This window comes from Charadrius vociferus, unplaced genomic scaffold (assembly GCF_000708025.1).
Source record: "Charadrius vociferus isolate BGI_N301 unplaced genomic scaffold, ASM70802v2 scaffold183, whole genome shotgun sequence".
NCBI classification, from domain to species: Eukaryota; Metazoa; Chordata; class Aves; order Charadriiformes; family Charadriidae; genus Charadrius; species Charadrius vociferus.
In genome coordinates this window covers 3,908,310-3,929,089 of record NW_009648250.1, presented here as the reverse complement: position 1 = coordinate 3,929,089, position 20,780 = coordinate 3,908,310, and the positions used below count along the sequence as shown (strand labels likewise).

The 20,780-nt window shown below is 38.9% G+C and overlaps 1 protein-coding gene across 1 annotated transcript; it reads right to left on the bottom strand.

Moving 5' to 3' along the window:
• Positions 1–1,724: 1,724 nt before the first annotated feature.
• On the bottom strand, positions 1,725–20,022 carry FAM169A (family with sequence similarity 169, member A). Its single transcript, XM_009884305.1, has 14 exons — positions 19,888–20,022; positions 18,329–18,428; positions 17,192–17,277; positions 15,614–15,798; positions 14,192–14,204; positions 11,904–12,054; positions 10,357–10,485; positions 10,045–10,154; positions 6,871–6,925; positions 6,369–6,507; positions 4,078–4,243; positions 3,024–3,227; positions 2,933–2,935; positions 1,725–2,264 (listed from the first exon to the last, which is right to left on the bottom strand). The coding sequence occupies exons 1-14, from the start codon at positions 20,020–20,022 to the stop codon at positions 1,725–1,727; spliced, it is 2,016 nt and encodes a 671-aa protein (XP_009882607.1).
• Between the last annotated feature and the right edge of the window lie 758 nt (positions 20,023–20,780).

The following is a 20,780-nucleotide window of genomic DNA, read 5'->3' as shown; positions in this document are numbered from 1 at the left end:
CTTAACAACTGCCTTTTTTTTTTTTTCTCTCTTGTAAACTGCTCTTAATGGATTGAAAAGGAGTATGGTACTTCATCAGCTGAAAGTAGTACGAATGGATCTTATACAGTTAAAATATCTTATAAATACAGTTAAACTGTGAAAGCATAAAATCCAAAACCAGAGTCTTACATTAGCTTCATAGAGGGATAAAAGACAGCAATGCAACTATTCAAGAAAACCTTGTACTCAGAAGTCCTGAGCAGCAATTTCTAGATACCTCTATTTTTGAGACACTGTGGGAGACTAGTTCACTCATCTTAGAAAAGGCATATAGCAGGACAAATAGTGGTGTGATTTCCTGTTCTTAGAACCATTGTTTGTTCTTATTCCTGAGTTTTTAACCCATTATGAGAGAAGCTTCATTTATGTAAAGAAACACATAGCAAACTGAGGAGTAACTTACTCTGCGTGTGCCAAATTAAATAAAATATGGTTTGCCAGGAGAACCACTGAAGGGAAAAATGCATGAAAAGCCTGTTTTTATTTCTGTTTTCATACAGCAAAGTTTGGTTGCTGTTTTTAATAAAAGCTATGAACTGGGAGGCTATCATCCCAGGGATTACGCCCAAGTAAGAAAAAGAAAGTGGTAATCGGAAGTATTTGCAAGCAACCACCTGCTAACTCCTGAAGGCAGAGAAGTTTGGCAAACAAGCATTTGCTGAAACACCCACTAATACTCACACTAATGAATGTCACAACCACCTGAAATGCCAGCACTCACAGGAGTCACACACCTGGCAGACGCAACATTTAACAGTTACCCCACAGCAACAGCCAAGTATTTGGAAAACACAAGCACCATTTCCATTCAGACCAAAAACAAGATCAAAAGTTGTCATATCCTTTTCCTGTAATGTAACAAGTAATCAAGTTTCCACTCAACACATGCAAGCAGCTAGGAAGGCAGTTCAAACAGTCAGCATATGCACTGGAGTCTACATTCCATACACTCCAGAAAAACAGGCTTACCAAGATGGTCGCTTTTCAATCTACAGTTTACTGTGTAGACATCTCAATCTTCACATAAAGAACTTCATCATCAGAGTCCACTATGGCAGACACTGTGTTGACCATGCTTCTACTCACTCAGCTGTTTCAACTGATTCTATGAAGACATGCTGCTTATGTTATTTTGATCTACTGAGTTATACCTTCTCGTGTATTTTGAGAATCTTACATTATTTTAATCTCATCTGGGAAAATCTACAGGGAGGGAACAAGAAATGAGAAGGATTTTTTCTTTTTCTGCTTCTCTCCACAGTAGAGAACACAAAGTTACTAAAAAAAAAAGAGTGCTAAAGTGATGTCTGGCCTAATGGAAGTCTATGGGAATTTAAGGGACCTTGATAGGGTCAGGATTTCACGCTGCATTTTTTCTTCCACAACTGCCACCTTAAATATGCAAACTGTTCCCTTTGCTAGCGCAACTGTATTTATACAGCATGTATTGTTTATAAAAGGAGGAGACTGGCTGTTTACTTTCTTACTCTGATAAAGCTCAATGTCTACTGGTTAAAAATTCAAGAAAACTTGAGGAAAGGCGATGGATCCCAAGAGGAAGTCCAACCCAGCTTTTTAAGCCCCTGTGTCCCATGTCCCAGATGGTTTAGTTACACCCTAGTGTTTTACGTAAGATAATAACTTTCTTATAAATAGATGAATTAACAATCAGGATTTCATTTTTAAGCTGGCTTTCCTTTTTTCTTGGGTGGACCTTTGTAGCCCTTGGCCTTTCTTCGCAAGTTTCTCCGGTCTACAATGGGTACCTCAATTTCTGCTTCCTCAGAGCTGCTGTCAGCAGCCCGCTCCACTACCGTCTGCACGTACTGATCTATTTGCTCAGCAGATTCTTCTGACTGCTCTTCCAACTGGTTCTTCTGTCCTTCCTGTCCAGAAGGCTGCTGAAAAGAAACACCCTCAAGTTCAACCACTATCAAAGAGCTCTGACTCAAGGTAACAGGAGCCTCCTGTGAGTTGTGCCCTGCTTCCTCATTTTGGTCTTCCAATGAGGAAGCTGTTTTGGGTGATACGTTTTCAGAAACAGATTCTTCTGCTGCTTCATTTACCACAGAGTTGGGCAGGCCATTGTCAGAGGGCTCTTCCTTAGATGCTGAAGCAGCTGCATTTTCAGTGATGTCAGATTCTTGCTCTTCTTCAGTGCCCCCCTCCTTTACTAATGTACTTTCTTCAGTCAGCACTTCTGAATCATTTGCATTTAAAACCTGTGAGAGGAAGGGAAGGGTGCCAAAACAACCAAAGGGACAATCAGTTGAAGATACAAGAAGCTGAACAACTACTGCCCCTAGCTAGCAACCTTGGAGGATATTTTGGCATTCAGCAGATTTTAGTACTACATGTACAGTCAACAAACCAGTCCTTTCCTCCTTTTTGCATGAGACTATTTTGTGAACTGCATTTGATACCCAGAGTTGCTCTCCTATTTTCAAATTATTCAAATAATTATTCAGGTACAGTAAAAACACTCTGAAATTAATCCCAGGGAAAAAGAAGTTTTTTATTTTAGACATACAATTATCATTTTGCTCACATGTAACAATCTGCTTTTGCACTATAAACAAAACCCAGTAAAATCTGTGGATATTTTACCAGTAATTAATTGTTTGTACACTTAACAGGGCAGAATCACTAGACAAAATAAGGATGTGGCTTTTCACTCATATCCAACTAGTATTTTAGTGAGAAGGGTCTGTTTCATTAACTGCCAAGGCACACTGAAGCAACATATCCTTCTTTTTAATACCACATGAATATATATACACTCCACTTCTGCTAATTAAAACAGAAACATTAGAATATTCTGCTTATGGATTTACATCATCTGACCTAATAATTGCTTCTCCCCAGAATTTAATATGGTGGTAGGGGCTACTTTCTATCTGTTACTTAACAAAAAGTAAAAACAGCAAGAAAGGTACACTCTGAAGGAAAGATGACTGCACATTTTGTTTTAATTCTCTCACCTCTGATACAGTGTCTTCTGAAGGTTTTGCTGGAGGCTCAAGGATTAACGGAACAAACAGTGTTAAGGGCTCTTCTCCTTGACTCTCAGACTGCAATTTTAATTCACCACTTACAACTTCATTTGCTGTTTCCTCTTCAGCTGTAAGTGAGGTTTTACCAGTTTCTTCTGTTACCTCACCATTAAGAGGTTCTGATGGAGTTTCCTAAAAATTGCATTTTTAAGTCAAGATTATGCCCAGCAATTGTCCCCCAATACTAGTGGGTGTATTTGTGATCTAAATTTGCAGCTTAATATGAGAAGCAGATAGCTTGGGTACCCAGAAATGTGTCCTAAGAAGGCAGAGCTTAGTGCAGAGAAGCTAACTTAACCAGCGTATTAGCTTGGTGTTGTCACCTGCACTAAATTTCTGACCGTAGCTTACACAATTAGGACCCCAGCCAAGAAGTTCTTATGCATCTCACAAGCATACATTCCTTGAACCCAGCATAGTGCAAGATCCACTTTCTCACCTATCAGTAAGAACATAAAACCCTGGAGGCGTCACTAGGCACAAAAGGTACTCACAGATTTAAATTCAAGCTGTTAACAAGTTGTAGCTAAAAGTTGGATTTAAACGTCAAAGCAAGCTTTAAGTGGAGAAGTAAGAAGAGCCAACAGTAGTCACTGAAGCATACCAGCTCTTGTCTTCTTCAAATAAACTTTTTTTTTTTCTTTAAAATTGGAGATACTGGATCAGATCTTTACCTTACTCCAGTTCTCTGGAGCATGTGAGTAGGATAAATCAATTAAGAAAATTAGGCTGGTAGACAAGCTACAAATTCACCTTACTGAGGATGCTATGAAGTCTATGGTTCACAATAAGTATAACGGAATGTTCCCTGAAACTAGTTCTATACTAGCCTTAGCTTCTCAGATATACTTCTCAATGAAGCATCAGTACAAAAAAAAAAAAAAATCAGAGTTGATACCCATATGGATCAAGGCAGCAACGACCATATTTAACAGAAACTGTAGTTGTATTCCAAATTTATCCACTATCACATCCAGCTCACCTCCTTCTCACTCTGTTTCTCAGGGGGTGATACATGTAGCTCTGCTTCCAATACGGACTGGCCTTCATCTTCAACAATCATATCCTCATCCTTCTCCATAGTATTCTCCTCAGGTACTTCTACTAGGTCTTTAGAGCTTTCAGGTGTGTGGGCAGGAAGTTCCAGCCTGCAGCAAGTATCAAGATAAATCCTTTAATCTTTTAGATTAATACATAATTTCAGTGATCTCAGCAGGGAAATTCCTTCATGACCAGTTATAAAGTGCTGCATCAAATGCTTGCCATAAGAAATAAGAATCCAGAAAACGAAATACATCTGAAAATGGCTAACTCCTCATCAGGAAAAAAAACCCATCAACTATGAAAACTTGCTTGGGCAATTATAAAATGAAGACATCTATCTCACTTCCATTTTATGGGAATAAAAGTTAGAAATGTGTTTGCCATTTTAAATGTAGAAAGCAGTAATCCATTACATATTTGAAAGCCACAAAGGGGTGCGAAAGGAAGCAACTTCACCCATCCCTACTGTAGAAACATTTTAAAATTATGGAATTATAAAAGCAAATATGTTGTGTAATCATTGAATATACATATACTACAAAGACCATGACTGGAAAAGAACTCAAGGCAATGAACGCATCATGGCTGAAGAATCAATCGGCTAGAGATTAAGTTAAGATCTGATGCACCTGATGGGTACTAACACTATCTCAAACATCCAGTTCTCATTTGTGAGATGATAAAACTCAGATGAACTGGAAGTATTACATACAAGCAAAGAAAGAAGTACATGCAATAGATTTGCAGGAGACTGCTCCACAATCTCGTAGTAAAGGCAGTATTGGAGTGTTTTAGTCCAGGTGCTAGTCTTGAAATGAAGGCACGCCATAGGGGAAAGTCCCTGACAGAAGACCCTGCTGCATTTGCTAATGTGCATGGAAAGAGAGAACCCAAGTTGATATCCTACCCTGCTGCCACCAGGATTCCCCTTAGCTCTGCTCACAAACACACGTTACGCATCCTTGTTCCAAGTAGCAGTGGCATCTTGTTGACTTCATTTTGCAAGGCCCAAAATACTGGCATTCAATAACAGGCTAGTCCTCTTACACACCAACCAGCCAATTAGTAGTAGTAACAGGGCAAAGAATTTCTCAACCTGTGGCAGCATCAAACCATGCCCTTTGGCCTGTCTGAACCAGCTTAGGGCTGCACACTGACAGTGCAGGACAGCAGTGCTGTGTCTTTGTAGTTCCACAGAGCAATTTAAACACAAAAATTAGGCTGCATCTAGCTGATGACCTCAGCTTCGCATGAAAAAAAAAAAAACAAAAACAAACCCACACAACTAATTTTGTTTAAAGAAACCTAATGGAACAAGTTTGAGGGATTTCCTAGAAAAATAATCAGGTTATCTTCAGTTCTTCAAAGAGGATTTTGGGGTTGCATTGGGTTTTTTTGGAAGAGAATGAGAGAGGGAGAGAGAGACATGGGGTCAGAGAAACTGGGCAGTGTGTGTCTATAAGCATGCATATACTCACACACAGTAAGGAGGAGGAAGGAGACGTTTATTTATTTATTTTAAATAGCCACAGTTCTGCTTTCTGGATGGAAGCCAGTGCAAATTAGTACTTCAGGCCCTGTCTTGTATGAATTGTTACAGCATGCAAGTGGCACAATTCTTCACATCCCCATTTGAAAATTATCACACAGGATAACATCCTTTGAACTGAAATGACTCTTTTTCCCCAGGATGTAAGTTTGGATTATGACTCGTTTAAATCAGAATTTGTCTAAACAAAGGGCTTTACTTTGAAGACTGGTGGCTCCCTATGACTCTTTTGTTAAGTGACAAGCAATAACCAGCTCCCAAACTAAACAGCCAGGCTTTATTTTACTGCAATATGCCACTATAACAAAAGGTCAGGAAGGGACACCTCTCCAAAGATCACACATAGCATTGTCAATATAAATAAAAACAGATGTTTTTACCTTCATGTAGATTGTTATAACCCTCAGCCTTCACTGTTTTCTTACTGTTATTTCCAGTATCTGCCGAGGTTTCAGAAATGCTACATTTTGGTGCAATCACTCTTCAGGCAATGTCTCAATTTTCTTTCTCGTATCAGGCTTCATTTTGAGTAATTTTAAAATCAAACAAGTAAAGTAGGAAGAAAGGAGAAGAAATACCCAGTAGCACACTATGAGACACTGATGTAGTTTGTGACTTCCCAAGCAACAAAGTTAAAAAAAAAAAACAAAACAAAAACAGTAAAATATGGGCTCCTCTACCTGCTTTCTGACACATGAAGAGCATTTTCCTCAACTCCTTGGGAAGTTTCTGATCGAGATTCTGGGGTATTTTTTCTTATCCTGGGGCGTTTTAAGTGACTGCTTCGTGTCCAAACAGAAGCAGAAGTCGTGTTAGGGTCTTAGGAAAAAAAACCAAAAACAAATCAACAAAATAAATGCAAGTGAACAAATGCAATCTACAATTTGCATACAATCCTCCCCCCTAGTATTTCATTAAAGCAACTGAGTGCAAGTAAAACAACATTTCACTGTGATACTTTTTTTCTGAACATACATGCGTAATATCTTTATCAAGATTCCTAACAATTTTATCCCAAGTCCTCTAAAAGATTTATGAGTTGAACCTCAGCACCTTAGAGGAAGGCATGGGTTTTTTTTATACACTTTGCAGATGAATATGGTAAAATTGAAAGCAGTAAAAGAGCCTGCTAACCTACTCAGCCTCAGTAATCGCAATACTGTTAATCAAGGTTATTTTTACCTTTAGATGTGCTTGCACGGACATCTAATGATTCTTTACCTTTTTGAGAGTCAGCCTGTAAAGCAAAAGCAAAACTAGTATTATTCCAAAAACTTCTGAATTGATTAAAATACCTTCATCTCCCTATCTGTGGCTAAATCTTTCTAAAGCACTCACTGTTTCAAAGTAATAAGCCTACAGAAGAGCAGTTACAAACATTCTTAATTTATGATACTTACGTGTATGTATCTTATCTTTCAACAGATTTTTTTAATTATTATTTTGTTACACAGATGAATATTTTTCTGCATTTTCCTTATGGCCTCAACACAGTACATAAGACCTGTCATTATAAACAACACTACCAATTTTTTTTCCTAACCATTCAGTTTATAACAGGTATCCACACAAATGAAACCCTAGAAGTTGTTTCTTTTTTTCACTTTGCTTTTCTGTATAAACCCAAGGGACTCCACTACAGTAGCTGACAAAATTTAACAGGAAAGTTATTTTTAAATTTGTATTCTATTTTCTAGTCTTATTTTTATTGTGGTTTGCAACAGAATATGGCAGCCCATGTAAAAAAAAAAAAAAAGAGATCAGACAAGAAAAAACAGAACTTAATGATTCAGCAGTAATGCAGGTTACACGCACAGTCAGCACAAGAGGCTGCTTATGTCAGAGTTCCCTCTCCCTAGAGCTCTTTTGCCTCTTGTTCTTCCCCACCATCCCAATATTTCCTTTTTTTTTTTTCAAGTTAGGTAAGGACTCACTGGTCAAGCAGTTGATACTCTGAAGTCGGTACAAGCTGCCCACTTCAAAATAAAGTTATGCACATTTCTCTTTCTTAGCTGTGGGAAGTAATCTAGAACAGGCAATATAACCAGCATCCAGGTGTTTTGCCACCTTTCCAGCCTCACTTCCAGTACTACCCAAGAATGCCAGCAAAAAGTGGCCATATCTAGATTCTGCTGCTTGAAATAGTTTCAATTGAGTTTGAAATAAATAAGAACTTGTAGACTAATGACAGGTTATTCTAGCATCAAAACATACAAAACGGGGAGCATTACCAAAAGGTGAAAGTTGGGAAATGTTTTTCCCTGGTTTGAGTGAAGGTAGGGTGTTTTATTTTGTTTGGTGGTCCAACAGTTTTCAGAGCATTGCAGAACTGCTTATAGATAGTGCAGGTGCCAAGAAGAGAGCTACGATCAATTCTACCAAGCAATGAAGAGTTGGAGCACTTTGGATCTAACATCTTCCTGTTCCAGAAAATGGCAAGAGACAAAGCTTGAGTTCTTAACTCACAGCAACAAAAATCATGAGAAGTACCATCCCTCTGCTATCTTCTACAAGTACATCCATATAGTTCTACAACCAAAACATACTTTTTTAGATCATTTTGCCGATATGATCATTATTGGAATCTGAATCTAGAACTCAGTGATGATGCTCAAGACACTGTTACAAATGAAAAACAACTAGGAATTGTTGCTTCTGTTCAGAGACTAAAAATATCGCTGCTGTCAGTTTTGCATTGGGAAATTATAATTTTCTCAACTGGGAAAGGGATCTTTCACTTACACTTCAAATAAAAAGTTTGGATACTAATAGTTGAGTGTATCAACTCAGCCATTATTTCCTATTTTAATTAAAGCATTGACTTCCATGGAAGCATGGTCATACCAATACTACAGACAGACCTGAAGCACACAAACCCATGCTCGCTGTATTTGGAGCTACGAGTTATTCTCAAGCACATTCTGTCTGGGCTCAGAACACAAATGAGATAGAGGAACAGCTTCATAATATTCAAGCCACAAAGATATTCACAACCACACACCCATATGTAGCTGAAATCTTGTTGATATTTCAAATACCTACAAAGAAAGCTGCAGTCCTTGTACATGGACAATGTATGAATCAATGCAAATGAAACTCTTTCCATTGTACTGAACTGTGATGTGAATGTGCATTCCTACAAAAACTTTTCCTCATTCTCTCCACTCTTACAATTATTCTACTGTTCAACAGCCTTTCTAGACAGTTTAATCTCAGAGCCAGTTGAAATACTCCCCCTTCTCCAAGCTGTTAGTACACAGCTCAAACTAGAGACCCTGACAGCTGTGCCACAGACCCTCCATATTCACCAGAACACCTCACCACCCTGCAAAAAAAAAAAGTCGTATTTTTAACCCCAGCTTAGTCATTGGTGTTATATCAGTGGGTAGAATAACATCCACCCAAAAAAGTAACATATATATGGCAAATGCTTTTGTAAGTCCAGACTTGAGCCAATTCAATTATAACAAGATGAACAAAAAGCATTTATCATACTTTTTTTTTTTAAGTAACAAAGCTATAAAAAAAAAAATAGGTTATCACTTTCTGGTAAAAGCCATGGGTTCTGTCAAGACTGGCTGCAAGAGATACAGAAGGTACAAGCTCTCTGCATAATCCAGTACTGTTCTTTGAGAACTTGAAATAGAAATATCAAGCACACATGACAACACATGACATTGATCAACCTTTACTAATGTGCTGAAATCCGTAAGATCAGAAATGTATTCTTTGTAGAAATTTACAGTATTTACTGAACATTAAGAACAGGTAATTAAAGTCAGAAGAATAGGACAAGAAACATTATATAAAAGGTCTCAAGTCTTTTTAATTATAGAATTGTTTAGGTTGGAAAAGATCCTTAAGATCAAGTCCAACTGTTAACCTAGCACTGCCAAATCCGCCACTAAACAACGTCCCTAAGCACCACATCTACATGTTTTAAATACCTCCAGGGATGGTGACTCAACCACTTCCCTAGGCAGCCTGTTCCAATGCTTGACAACCCTTTTGGTGAAGACAATATTCCTTATATCCAATCTAAATCTCCCCTGGTGCAACTTGAGGCCATTTCCTCTTGTCCTATTGCTTGTTATTTGGGAAAAGAGACCGACCCCCACCTCTCTACAACCTTGTTTCAGGCAGTTGTAGAGAGCAATCAGGTTTCCACTCAGCCTCCTTTTCTCCACGCTAAACAACCCCAGTTTCCTCAGCCACTCCTCATGAGACTTGTGCTCAAGACCCTTCAGCAGCTTCTTTGCTCTTCTCTGGACACGCTCCAGCACCTCCATGTCTTTCTTGCAGTGAGGGGCTCAAAACTGAACACAGTAATGTATGGATGACAGGCTGTGTACCTACACTTGGCTGTGTTTTTAGCTGAGTCTCCTCTTCACTTGCTTCAGATACTGCTGTAGACTGCGAAAAATGATCCTCTGTTTCAAAAGTCTTTTTGTTCTGCAAGGCCTCTGCTGTTAAGATTCAAAAGAGGAAACAGGGAAACTGAAAATTTTAGTACCTTTATATAGCAATTAATCATTCCAAATAGGATCTCACAGATCTCAGGACAAATAGTTTCCACGGGCAGCATTCACAGAAGTCACTGTTGAACTTGCAGAGTGTTTGTTTGACATTTACAAAGTGCCAGAAAACAACAAAAAAAAGCATCTATACCTGCAATTTTGAGCTTTTCCTTTTGCAACATAGCCATAACATTTGTTCTCTGGAACCAATATCCTGGTGCCTGCACTTCCCACAGACGTTTACAATCCACAGCATACTTCTCAAGATATTGCTTACAAGCTAAATAAACATAAGAAAAAACACTATATTATATATACACTATATTCTTGGTTGTACCCCAGTTTTTGAAGTTTATCTGAAATCAAATTAATTTGCAATCTATCACACAGAAACCACCACAGAAAGAACTGTTCAATAAAACACTTAAGTCTGAAAAAAACATAATATTGCTTTACCCTACTCATCCTTCTCAATAAATCCTTTCTTCAAGTTTAAACACTTTCCATTATTACTTTAATCTGCAAGCAAATATGGATGGGATTTTCTTCTTATTCACTAAGCACTCACGTGAGTTTTACAACTTCACTGGTCACTGTCCCTGCCAATCACAAGACCCAAGGCAGGATGGAGAAGGGCTCTCAGGCAGAAGATATAGTCAAGTGATTTTTGCCACACCCTGTTATTGTACACACTTGTAAAATGTACACTGAGAATGCAAACACATTATCATTGCATCGTTTGTGATCCACATACTGCTCACTTCTGGAATATTTTCTTCTCTGCTGTCTCTCCACCGCTCTTTTTTTTTGTGCCCAATACACATACTAAACATTCATGTGAAGATGCACGCTTTGACGTTATTCTGTAGTAGCTACCAAGAAAACTACCGTTTTTTACATCATTTACTATTGACGCATAATCTCAGTGCCATTTACTAAGGAAATGGATTAGTCATTAAATTCTGCTCAATTTGCTAGTTGAAGCCTAACAAAGCAGGTCTAGTCAGGTCCAACAACAGACAGCGGTACTTGGAAAAGCAGAAAACTTCCACTTCCTAAGAAGACCAGATGAAAATGTTCATAGAAAGAAGGCTGGCAGATGCCCTAAGAGTTAAGATAAGCCTTGAGAAACAGGGCAAAGGAAATGTGCTTCTTGCCTGAACATAGTCCTGAGCAACATTGTTTCCAGAATGTGTGTCATTTCCTAGATGACATAACCCTCTTGGGTTTCTAATTCAAGAGATGTGTGTTCCTTACACATTAGACCTGTGCGTTCTTATACCCAAGTTAAAACATAGCCTAGTATGTCCATTTGACATTCTGAGAAAGCATGAATTAAAGGACCTTACGAGGCTTAGGAGCCAACAAGAAAAAGGTGCTACAAAGAAGATATACATTAGATCCTACACAGAAATGCATCAGCCCTTTCTGGAGGCTTGGGGGGGATACAATGGCAAACTTCACAGTAGCAGAAAGCCAACAGAGACCCCGTAATCTAATATCATGCAGAGGATTAAAAATCTAATCAGGAACTACTTCACCTTAAACAAATCAGAATTTTTAAGCTTCAGTGAAGAGCAGAACATTGAATACAAAAACTGAGCACACAGCCACAAACATGGAACTTGAATGACAGCGCTCGTTTGGACATGTAAAGAAAGCACAAAGAAGAACAGAAGAATAAATTAAAGTGCTTGCCTGTGTACATGAAGAATGACAGTGGGTATCGCAGGCCAAGAGCTTCTTCAGTAAAGGATTTCACAAAGTCTTCCAATATGATTAGCCCAGAGTCCTTCTCACGATGTTTTTTCCTTACAAACACTGTGTCCAGCACTGGCAGCTTATAACTCTGATCACGACAAGAGTTACAAGCACTTCCTGAAATAATAGGAGGAGAAAAAATATCCATCAGTACTTCAGCACTGACAGGCTGCAGCACCAAACTACTACCCATGTAAAATTGCATGAAAAATTATAAAAATAATTTATAACATTCATTAAAAATACATAATTGCTATCAGCCATTTATTGGTTCTTTAGGCAAGCTTCATAACATTGCCAAGATATATCAATAGGTTAATATGTTAGAAAAAATATGTAGTACCAGAAAAGAATAGCAGAGGTAGAGAGGAAAGGCTCACTTTGAAATCTCACTATACAATTCCATAGGAAAACTATACTAAAAATGAAGCTGAGAGAGGGAGGAGGAAAAAGGAGACAATAAAATTCCTGAATTGCACTTTTATGTAGGTTACATTGCTCCTCAGGACAACCATGAAGAGTGCAACTCAGCTCTTGCTTAAAGATTGAAACAATAATTCCAATTTTTTAAGTGAAATCACAAAAAAATCCTAGGACGCTTTACACTGGAATTCCCCCATAAAGAACACATTATCCCGAATTAAACAGAGATGAAACAGTCAGTTACAACACATAAGTACTTCAGTATCAGGGATTCAAAAGGTAGCTATGGACTCAGTGGTGACAAAGGGATGCCATATAATGGCATTAAGATAGCCCACTAACTATCCAATCCATTTTCAGGCCCCCATTTTGTGAGTCAGTGTGAACTATGCCAAAAAATTTCCTCTAACAGGGGCAAAGAGAAGCATACAGATGTCTATACCACACAATTAGTCTTTGCAACCTTATACTTTTAAGACCAAGAAATATATTTAGCTTCATTTTTAAGCAAGAAAAACATGGGCAGAGAGGTTACATTACTTGGGTACCCTTTGGGATACCAGTCAAGCTCCACCACTCTTTTCCTCACCACCTGTTTCCACAGCTGTCTTTCTCCATGTAGACTACTTATTCAGAGAATGCAGCACACAATCAAATGTGGGTAAAATATTGATAATGCCTAGAAAGAGTAGCCTTCAGTGTTTGCCAACTCAGGACATGTAAATGAGAGGGCATCATGAGAAATAAGTTTTGCTATACTCGTGCAATTGTAAGTGCCGCATAAAGAAGCATGCCTATTCTAGGCTAAAAATAGAACCACTACTAACTTCCAGCTCTATAAGGCCACAAGAAAACACACTGCAATGTACATACTACTTTGCGACCACCACACTACAGCAATTTTGACATTAAAAATAATACTGAGACTTATACAAACTATACAAAGCATTTTTTTTTAAAGAAAAAACACAAAGATAATCAGAACAAACTAGCTGGTTGCTTTCCCATCTTGAGTGCCAGACCAGAATAGGTCAGTGACCCAGACAGTTTATTTTATTTTTAACAGTTTGCAAAGGCATACATGTATGTTAGATGGGGGAAGCCTCCAGCAAGCCTCCAGTACCATCATTAATCCTGAATTAGTTAACCCCCTCTAGAAAGGAAACAAAAATGCCAGACTCTTTCTCCTTGATCCAAATACTGATGTTCTACAGAGTGCTAACAATGTGCTAAATATTCTACCCAAACACTAAATTTTATTCAACATTAAATGAAAAACACCATTAATTCCAAAATAACTAAAGAGAAATTATAATGCTTTAAAAAACCAGAAACAGAGTCTGTAATATTAGTAACATAAAATTGCCAGCTCAATAGTAATCTCTGACGGAATGCATGCATGGGAGGAAAGTAAATCTCTTTTTGTTATAACCAGGTGTAACTGAATCTTATGCCTGTGAATGAAGTTTCCATGCTGTTATGCTATAAAATCATAGAATACCAGGTTGGAAGGGACCTCAAGAATCACCTGGTCTAACCTTTCTTGGCAAAAGCAGTCTAGAGAAGATAGCCCAGCACCCTGTCCAGCTGAATCTTAAAAGTGACTGATGTTGGGGAATCCATTTATCCGGGGAGATTATTCCAATGGCTGATTGTTCTCAAGTGTGAAAAATTCTCCTGTTGTGTCCAATCCGAATCTCCCCAGGGGTAACTTGTACCCCTTACCCTTCATCTTCTCCATGTGACTCCCTGCAAAAAGGGAGTCTCCATCTTCTTTGTAGCCACCCTTTAAATACTGGAACATGGTGATAAGGTCTCCCCTAAGCCTTCTTTTCTCAAGGCTGAACACACACAGTTCTCAGCCTTTCCTCACATGGCAGGCTTCCCAGACCTCTGATCATCTTTTTCGCCCTTCTCGGGACCCTCTCCAGCTTGTCCACATATTTTTTGCATAGCAGGGACCAAAACTGAATGCAGCACTCCAGGTGTGGCCTGACAAGCACTGACTAGAGTGGGACAATGACTTCTTTATCTATGCTGGTGATGCCCTTGTTGATGCAGGCCAGCATCCTCTTGGCTTTCTCTGCTGCAGCAGCACGCTGTTCACTCATATTGAGCTTGTTGTCCACCAGGAGCCCCAGAGGTCCCTTTCCACAGAGCTACTCCCCACCCAGGCAGATCCCAGCCTGTGCTGCACTCCTGGATTATGTTTTCCCAGGTGCCAACACTTGTCCTTGTTGACCTTCATAACATTCATAAGGCTTCATAATGTTTAGGTCATTATCCTGGTTTCAGCTGGGACAGAGCTAATTTTCATCCTAGTAGCTGCTGTGTTTTGCATTTAGCATGATAATAATATTGGTAACACATATTTTTTTAGCTGTTGCTAAGTAATGTTCATATTAAGTCAAGGACTTCTTCATCTTTCCATAGAAGCTGAGAGGGAGCATAGACAGGACAAGCTGGCCAAAGGAATATTCCATACCATAGACATTACATTCAGTATATAAATGGGGGTTGGCCAGGGGCAGGAATCTGCAATCGCTGCTCAAGACAGGCTCAGCAATTGATCATTGGGTGATGAGAGGAATTGTACGGCATCACTAATTTGTATGTTTACCATTATTACTACTATTATTATTTTCTCTCCCATTCTGTTCTACTAAACTGCCTTTATCTCAACCCATGAGGTGGGGTTTTTTTTGCCCCCCTCTTTTCTCCTCCCTCTTCTCCCTGTCCTGTAAGGGGGGGCAGAGGGAGGCGTGACGGAATGGCTGCATGCTCCTAGTTGCCAGCTGGTGTTAAACCATGACAGCGATAATGACATCTGATTCGACAGTTACTTCAGGTAAAGAGTATCTCTGCATTCTGGAGCTAGGCCAAAAAAAGACAAAAACCCAAAACCAGCAACATCAAGAAAACAAGCACAGCCCAATCCAACTGTAAACAATTGTTCTACAGAAAAAAGAAAAAAAAGCTTTTGGGTATACCTCAGTTCTACAGTTTTAAATATATTTTGTAGAACATGGATAAATCTAAGAACTTTCTTAGATTGCTAAAGCACATAAGCATTTAAGCTAGAAATTTTAACAGCAATCTGACCTCTTATGATTTCAGGAAAACACCAACTCATTAGGCCTACAAGGCTTGTAAAGTCTACTAAACACAACATTCTTCAAATAAACTCCCTACCTCACCCCCTCAATCCCCAAATCCCACAACACTCGAGTGTTTTACCTGTAGGTTTAACAGAATAGAACCCAATAGCCTCTCCTTTTTCCCACATGATCTTAGCATAGTCATTGCTACCATGACAGAGAAATGGGACCTCATGTCTTTCCATTTCTTGCGTCCGATAGATAATTCGATTCAGAACATAAAGAACAACCCTCTCTCCAAGAGTCTTCACCTACAGAAACACATTTAAAAAGAGAGGTCAGATTAGTTAATACTTACACATCAGGGACCTTGTTTTTCAAAATCACCAGTTAGCACAGCTGCAGATGGAGTCAAGAGAAGCCGTAAGTGCTAAAGCAGGATGAAGCTCCGAGGTTCGTTTCAGGGCAAGGAGATGCTCAGAAGCCATAGCAATAGGTTAAGTACAAAGCACTACCACAGACAAAGGATGTTTCACAACTTCAGTGTCACTGCTAATCCAATGGGTAAAAGCTGAGAAGTGTGGGGAGTGGGGCGGTGGGTGGAATTTTATTTTAACTCAAAAGTACTTTTGGATTTAAGAAACACACAAACTATAGTAGTACACCAGCCTCATAATTCCCATGCTAGCAGGTAAATGGAGTCATACAAAGGGGAAATGATGAGCCTCACAGGGTAGCTGGACTTGGCACTCTCAGTCACTGCTGACAGAGTGGCAGACAACAGGACGTGATGCAGTGGAAGAACTAGTACAACAGTTTCTGTAGCATGAAACAAGGAACTCAATATCCTTTTTCTCTGTCCTGCAGGGTTCCTTTCACACATGAAATATAAGTCCACCACTATCTATCCACTGTGAAGGAAGAACAGAGGAACCACGCTCTCTTCCCAATGCCCAGAGTCTCAGCTACTGTACCTGGAAAGATTCAGCTTTCCTGATTTAACCACCATCCTACCATTAAGGAGGACATGGAAGACAAGGCTACGTACCAAATTCTCTACAGTAAATTAAAAAAATACAAAAATCAAAGATGAGAACTCAGATTCCAAGAGCAGCTAGATATAAATTACAGCCCTGGAAAAATACAGATTTCCAGTTTTGGAAAAAAAAACCCCCAAAACTCCATGTTACATAGGTGTCAGTAATAGTAACAAAGGTCAATGATGAGCAATAAAGCAGATACCAGGCAACTTACTTTCCCAAACTTCATCTATTGCCACTGCAAGCCACCACCTCCAAGTTGCCTCTATCAAACAGGTTTCCAAAAATTTTTTTACATTACTAGTCTCCTGATAAGACCAACAGGTACAATGCACCACTCTACTAACACATTTAAATACAACCAAATATAGGATGCTCTACAGAGTAAAGAAGAAGCTCTTAACATCATTAACATCTGAATAGCTTACATATGAAGCTGCTGTAAGAGAGTCACTCTTGCTCTAGATACTACCTTCACAACCAAGGTCCCTTCCCCCTAGTATCTATTCTTCTATTTCCCATTGATCTTGCTTTTGACATGAGACAGACAAGTAATTTCATTCAGAAATGAAAACATAACATCTCACACACTAGCTATTTGCTATTACTTGCCATTATCCTGAGGGATAAGAATAATTGCTAGGTGAATGTTGGTGAGCTTTACCTGATGAAGCCCCTGTCTAGCAGGGATAGATGTTCTCAAAATGTCATCAATTGACCACCACTGGCCAGCAAGATACAGGGCTACAGCTTGAAAGAAACAAGGGGAAATAAAAAGTTAGCGATTCTCACCATTTCAAAAGAAACATTCATTCAAGCTGCTAAACAATTAGAAATAACACCTAAAAACCAAGCTAAGCATCTTCAGTTGGCACTATATTAATGCTGCTCTTACCTATGTGGTGCTATACATCCTCCCATATGCAAAACTCCCTAGTCTAAGACTTGTTTGAAAACTGAGAACAATAAAACCAAATGCAGATTTTGTGCAGTATCAAATACAGGAACTGTTTCTCAGGCATAAGCACTATCCTTCACTGTGTTCTAGCACCTCCTTTCACTAAAAACTGGGCATGCCAAGAGGACTCTCATTCATACGTGTACTTTAGTTTTGGGTCACTAACAGATATTGATATTGAAACTGTGCAAGTTTTAGGGAGATTAATGTAAAAAGGCTGATGGTCATGCAATTAGCAATCAGGAAGAGTTTGATCTATGGGCATTTGCGGCAAACTTGGCAATCCTATACATGGCATTAAATGGAAAGAGGAGGAAACATGGAAGAGTGGATGGGAAGGGAGAAAGGGAGGAAAAAAAAACCCCAAACCAGTGAGATGTCACCTTAGTCAGAGCTATTTTAGGACCTAAAGCTAAGGACAAATTTACACTTGATGCTGATCAATCACTGCTAATAAAGAGCATCTAAATTCATGGGCAAATAAATGGGTTCTATGAATGCTCAATAAATTCCTTTTGGAGAGGTGAGGTGTACATAAAGAGATCAAGAGATACATGTTGTACTTGGATTCAGATGAGCACCTTGTTATTTTGCCACCTATCTTCTGAATTCAATGGGTCCAGTTCTACTCTAAGTAGCATGCAAAGTTCTATCACTTGAGTACATGAATCCACAACAAAAATCATAGTATGGGAACAAGAACGCAGTGAACAACAAATGCAAAAGTGGCAAAGTTAAGAGCTACACTAGCATGGAATGAGCAAGGGCCTGCTTACATGGATTTGTCACAGAAAAAAAAAAAAACACCAAACAGCAACAGAGATTAAAATCTTAAAATGAAACCTGTGAGCAAGTCTCCTGGTGCAAACAAAGCAAGAATTTTGTGTGTCTGTTCTTCACCATAAAGAGGAACGAAGCCCACAGTTGACAATCTAATAGGAATCTGAAACAAGAGTGTACAATGCCTCAATAGAATCTTGCTAAAACAACATTAGCAAAATATACAAACAATGTTTAGCAGGGTAGGCAAGACAAATGTTGAAAACTGAGCGCTTAACAGTTAACTGTAAAATGTCAAGGACACACATCAGACCCCAGCCCTTACTTTAGACATTTCTTCCTAACTACAGACTACATTACAAGTAGCTCTGACTCTCAAGCTCTGGCAGATTTAGCTACAGTAATTCACAGCGCTCTGCTGTCAGCAATTTGCATTTATGCGCACAACTGAAGTAAGGTGTGCAAAGAGCCAGCAGTATGTTCACTGTCCCAGCTACGAAAGCTGTCAAAGCCAACAGAAGAACAAGGCAGGCAGTTAAGCACAGAAACACTGGCACAGTGAAAGTGCTGTTCGTTAACACAAGCCCTAATGTGCTAAGGTGGGAAGGCTAGATTCAAAATGTTTTTCTTCCATGAAATTGCACACATTTTAGAAATTCCAACATTGTCTGCTTGATTTCCCCTCAGGAACAACATGAGAAGGGTAAAATCAATCCACCTTTCGGGACTGGAGTACCTTTGTGGAAATGCGTTTTGATATTTAAATTCACGTTTTCAATATTTAATTAATGCATACAAACTAGACAGACATTAATGATGTGGTAAATAGACTTGCTTACCCACGTTAAGAAGATTACTACATACTATGCCACAAACAAGGATGTTAATACAAATATTTAGGCATACAGCATCTGCAGAAATGCAGGAAAGTACTTCAGATCCTGCTTCTGCCAAGGAATTTGCAGCATTGACCTTTTGTTCCCCCAGAGAATCCTCTCAGCTCACTTATTATTCATTAAAGTTACACACCATTGCTTTTATCGGTACTAGTTCTAATAGAAATGTTCATCTAGACAGAACCAACATTGACCAACTTATGACGCAATGGATAAGTGTTTAAAACACAAAGTGCTACAGCCAGCCTCTGCTAGAACTCCAAACAACAGCAGGGAACATTTCAGATAAAAAGAAAGGAATCATCTCTGAAAGTAGCAAAACTTCCTGATCAAGAACTGAACCCAACCATGAAGAACACTGAAGGAGCCAGTTAGCTTCAGTAAATCATGAACCCCTTAGATATGATGATAGATTTTTGTGACTGTGTGAGTAAGTGCTTTTTAGGCAAGTGTTTGACTCACTAGTTGAAATTTTAAGTGTTTTAAAAAACTATGTAATGCAAACAGATCCATTGCCTAGAAGCAGCAAATAGTCACTGATGTCCAGATTTAAACCCAATTACAGAATGAAAAAAAGTAGAGCTTAACACAAACACGAATTTGGAAAATACAACAGCTTTGCTAAAATAATTATGTAATTCAATAGTTATGGACTGGATATTGTAAATCTTTTAAATCTACTAGTATATCAAGAAAACTGGGACTAAGGTATTTGCTGGTTCTTACCTTCCTGCGGTCTGGCAGAGAAAAGAATTCATGATGGTTTGGATTCCTACACTGTAGGTCAGCCAAGTATTTCTCTGCTGAGCTCTCCAAGTCCTCATGACTATAGCCATTCAACGTATCCACAGGGAAGGACATCTTTTTGAGAAATAAGCAACATTACTGTAGGTATTTTGAGAGATACAATGCACAGTTTATCACAGATTCCTACTAACCATATAACTAAGACTGCTGAACACCCGCCTCCCACTGCCCTCCATAGCCCTCTACATCCAAGTCAGAAAGGAGAACACCTCCAGGCATTTTGTTAGGATGGTGCCCATTAACACCCAGTCTGTAAAACAATAAATGAACCCAACCTCTGTTTATAAGCAGAAAAGGATGGATTTAGCCCACAGATTGCCCTAGACCCAAACATGTCAGATAGCTCCTTGAAAGCTCTTAGATTCAAGTTTTCCTTGTCAAAGTGGTATCAAATCAAGATGAACAGAGCTCCTGGAATCCACTGAGTGCTCTTCACCTAAGGCTCTTCCAGGTCTATAAAATTATAGACAGAAACAGACTCCTCAGCTCCTTTCAAGCTACAGCCCAAACTCTTGCAAGCATCAGCTACCACAATTTCACAAGAACCTGTTCTGGAAGAACACAAGGATCTCTTGATCTGTTCCACTCAGCTCCCAGGAAATCATCACCCAACTCTCAAAACCACAAAGCTTTTCATAGGGTATTTACAACTCCTAGTCTCCCCTATGGAGTCTTTTAAAAGATTTTTTTAATTATTTTAAATCCTAGTTTCCAATGATTTTTTGCCCTTTATCTCCAGTCCCCTCCCTTTAATCCACCATTCAGTGTTCTACAGGGAAATCAAATTCAAAAGTTTTTATTTTGACTTAGCC

What these genes read in the sequence shown, in the direction of transcription:
- FAM169A (XM_009884305.1), bottom strand. Translation starts at nt 20,022, where the DNA reads ATGTCCTTCCCTGTGGATACGTTGAATGGCTATAGTCATGAGGACTTG. An exon ending in CTAGACAGGGGCTTCATCAG is followed by an intron (nt 15,799 to 17,191) that starts GTAAAGCTCACC and finishes GTGTTTCTGTAG; the next exon opens with GTGAAGACTCTTGGAGAGAG. An exon ending in AGCTAAAAACACAGCCAAGT is followed by an intron (nt 6,926 to 10,044) that starts GTAGGTACACAG and finishes TTTGCTTTACAG; the next exon opens with GCTGACTCTCAAAAAGGTAA.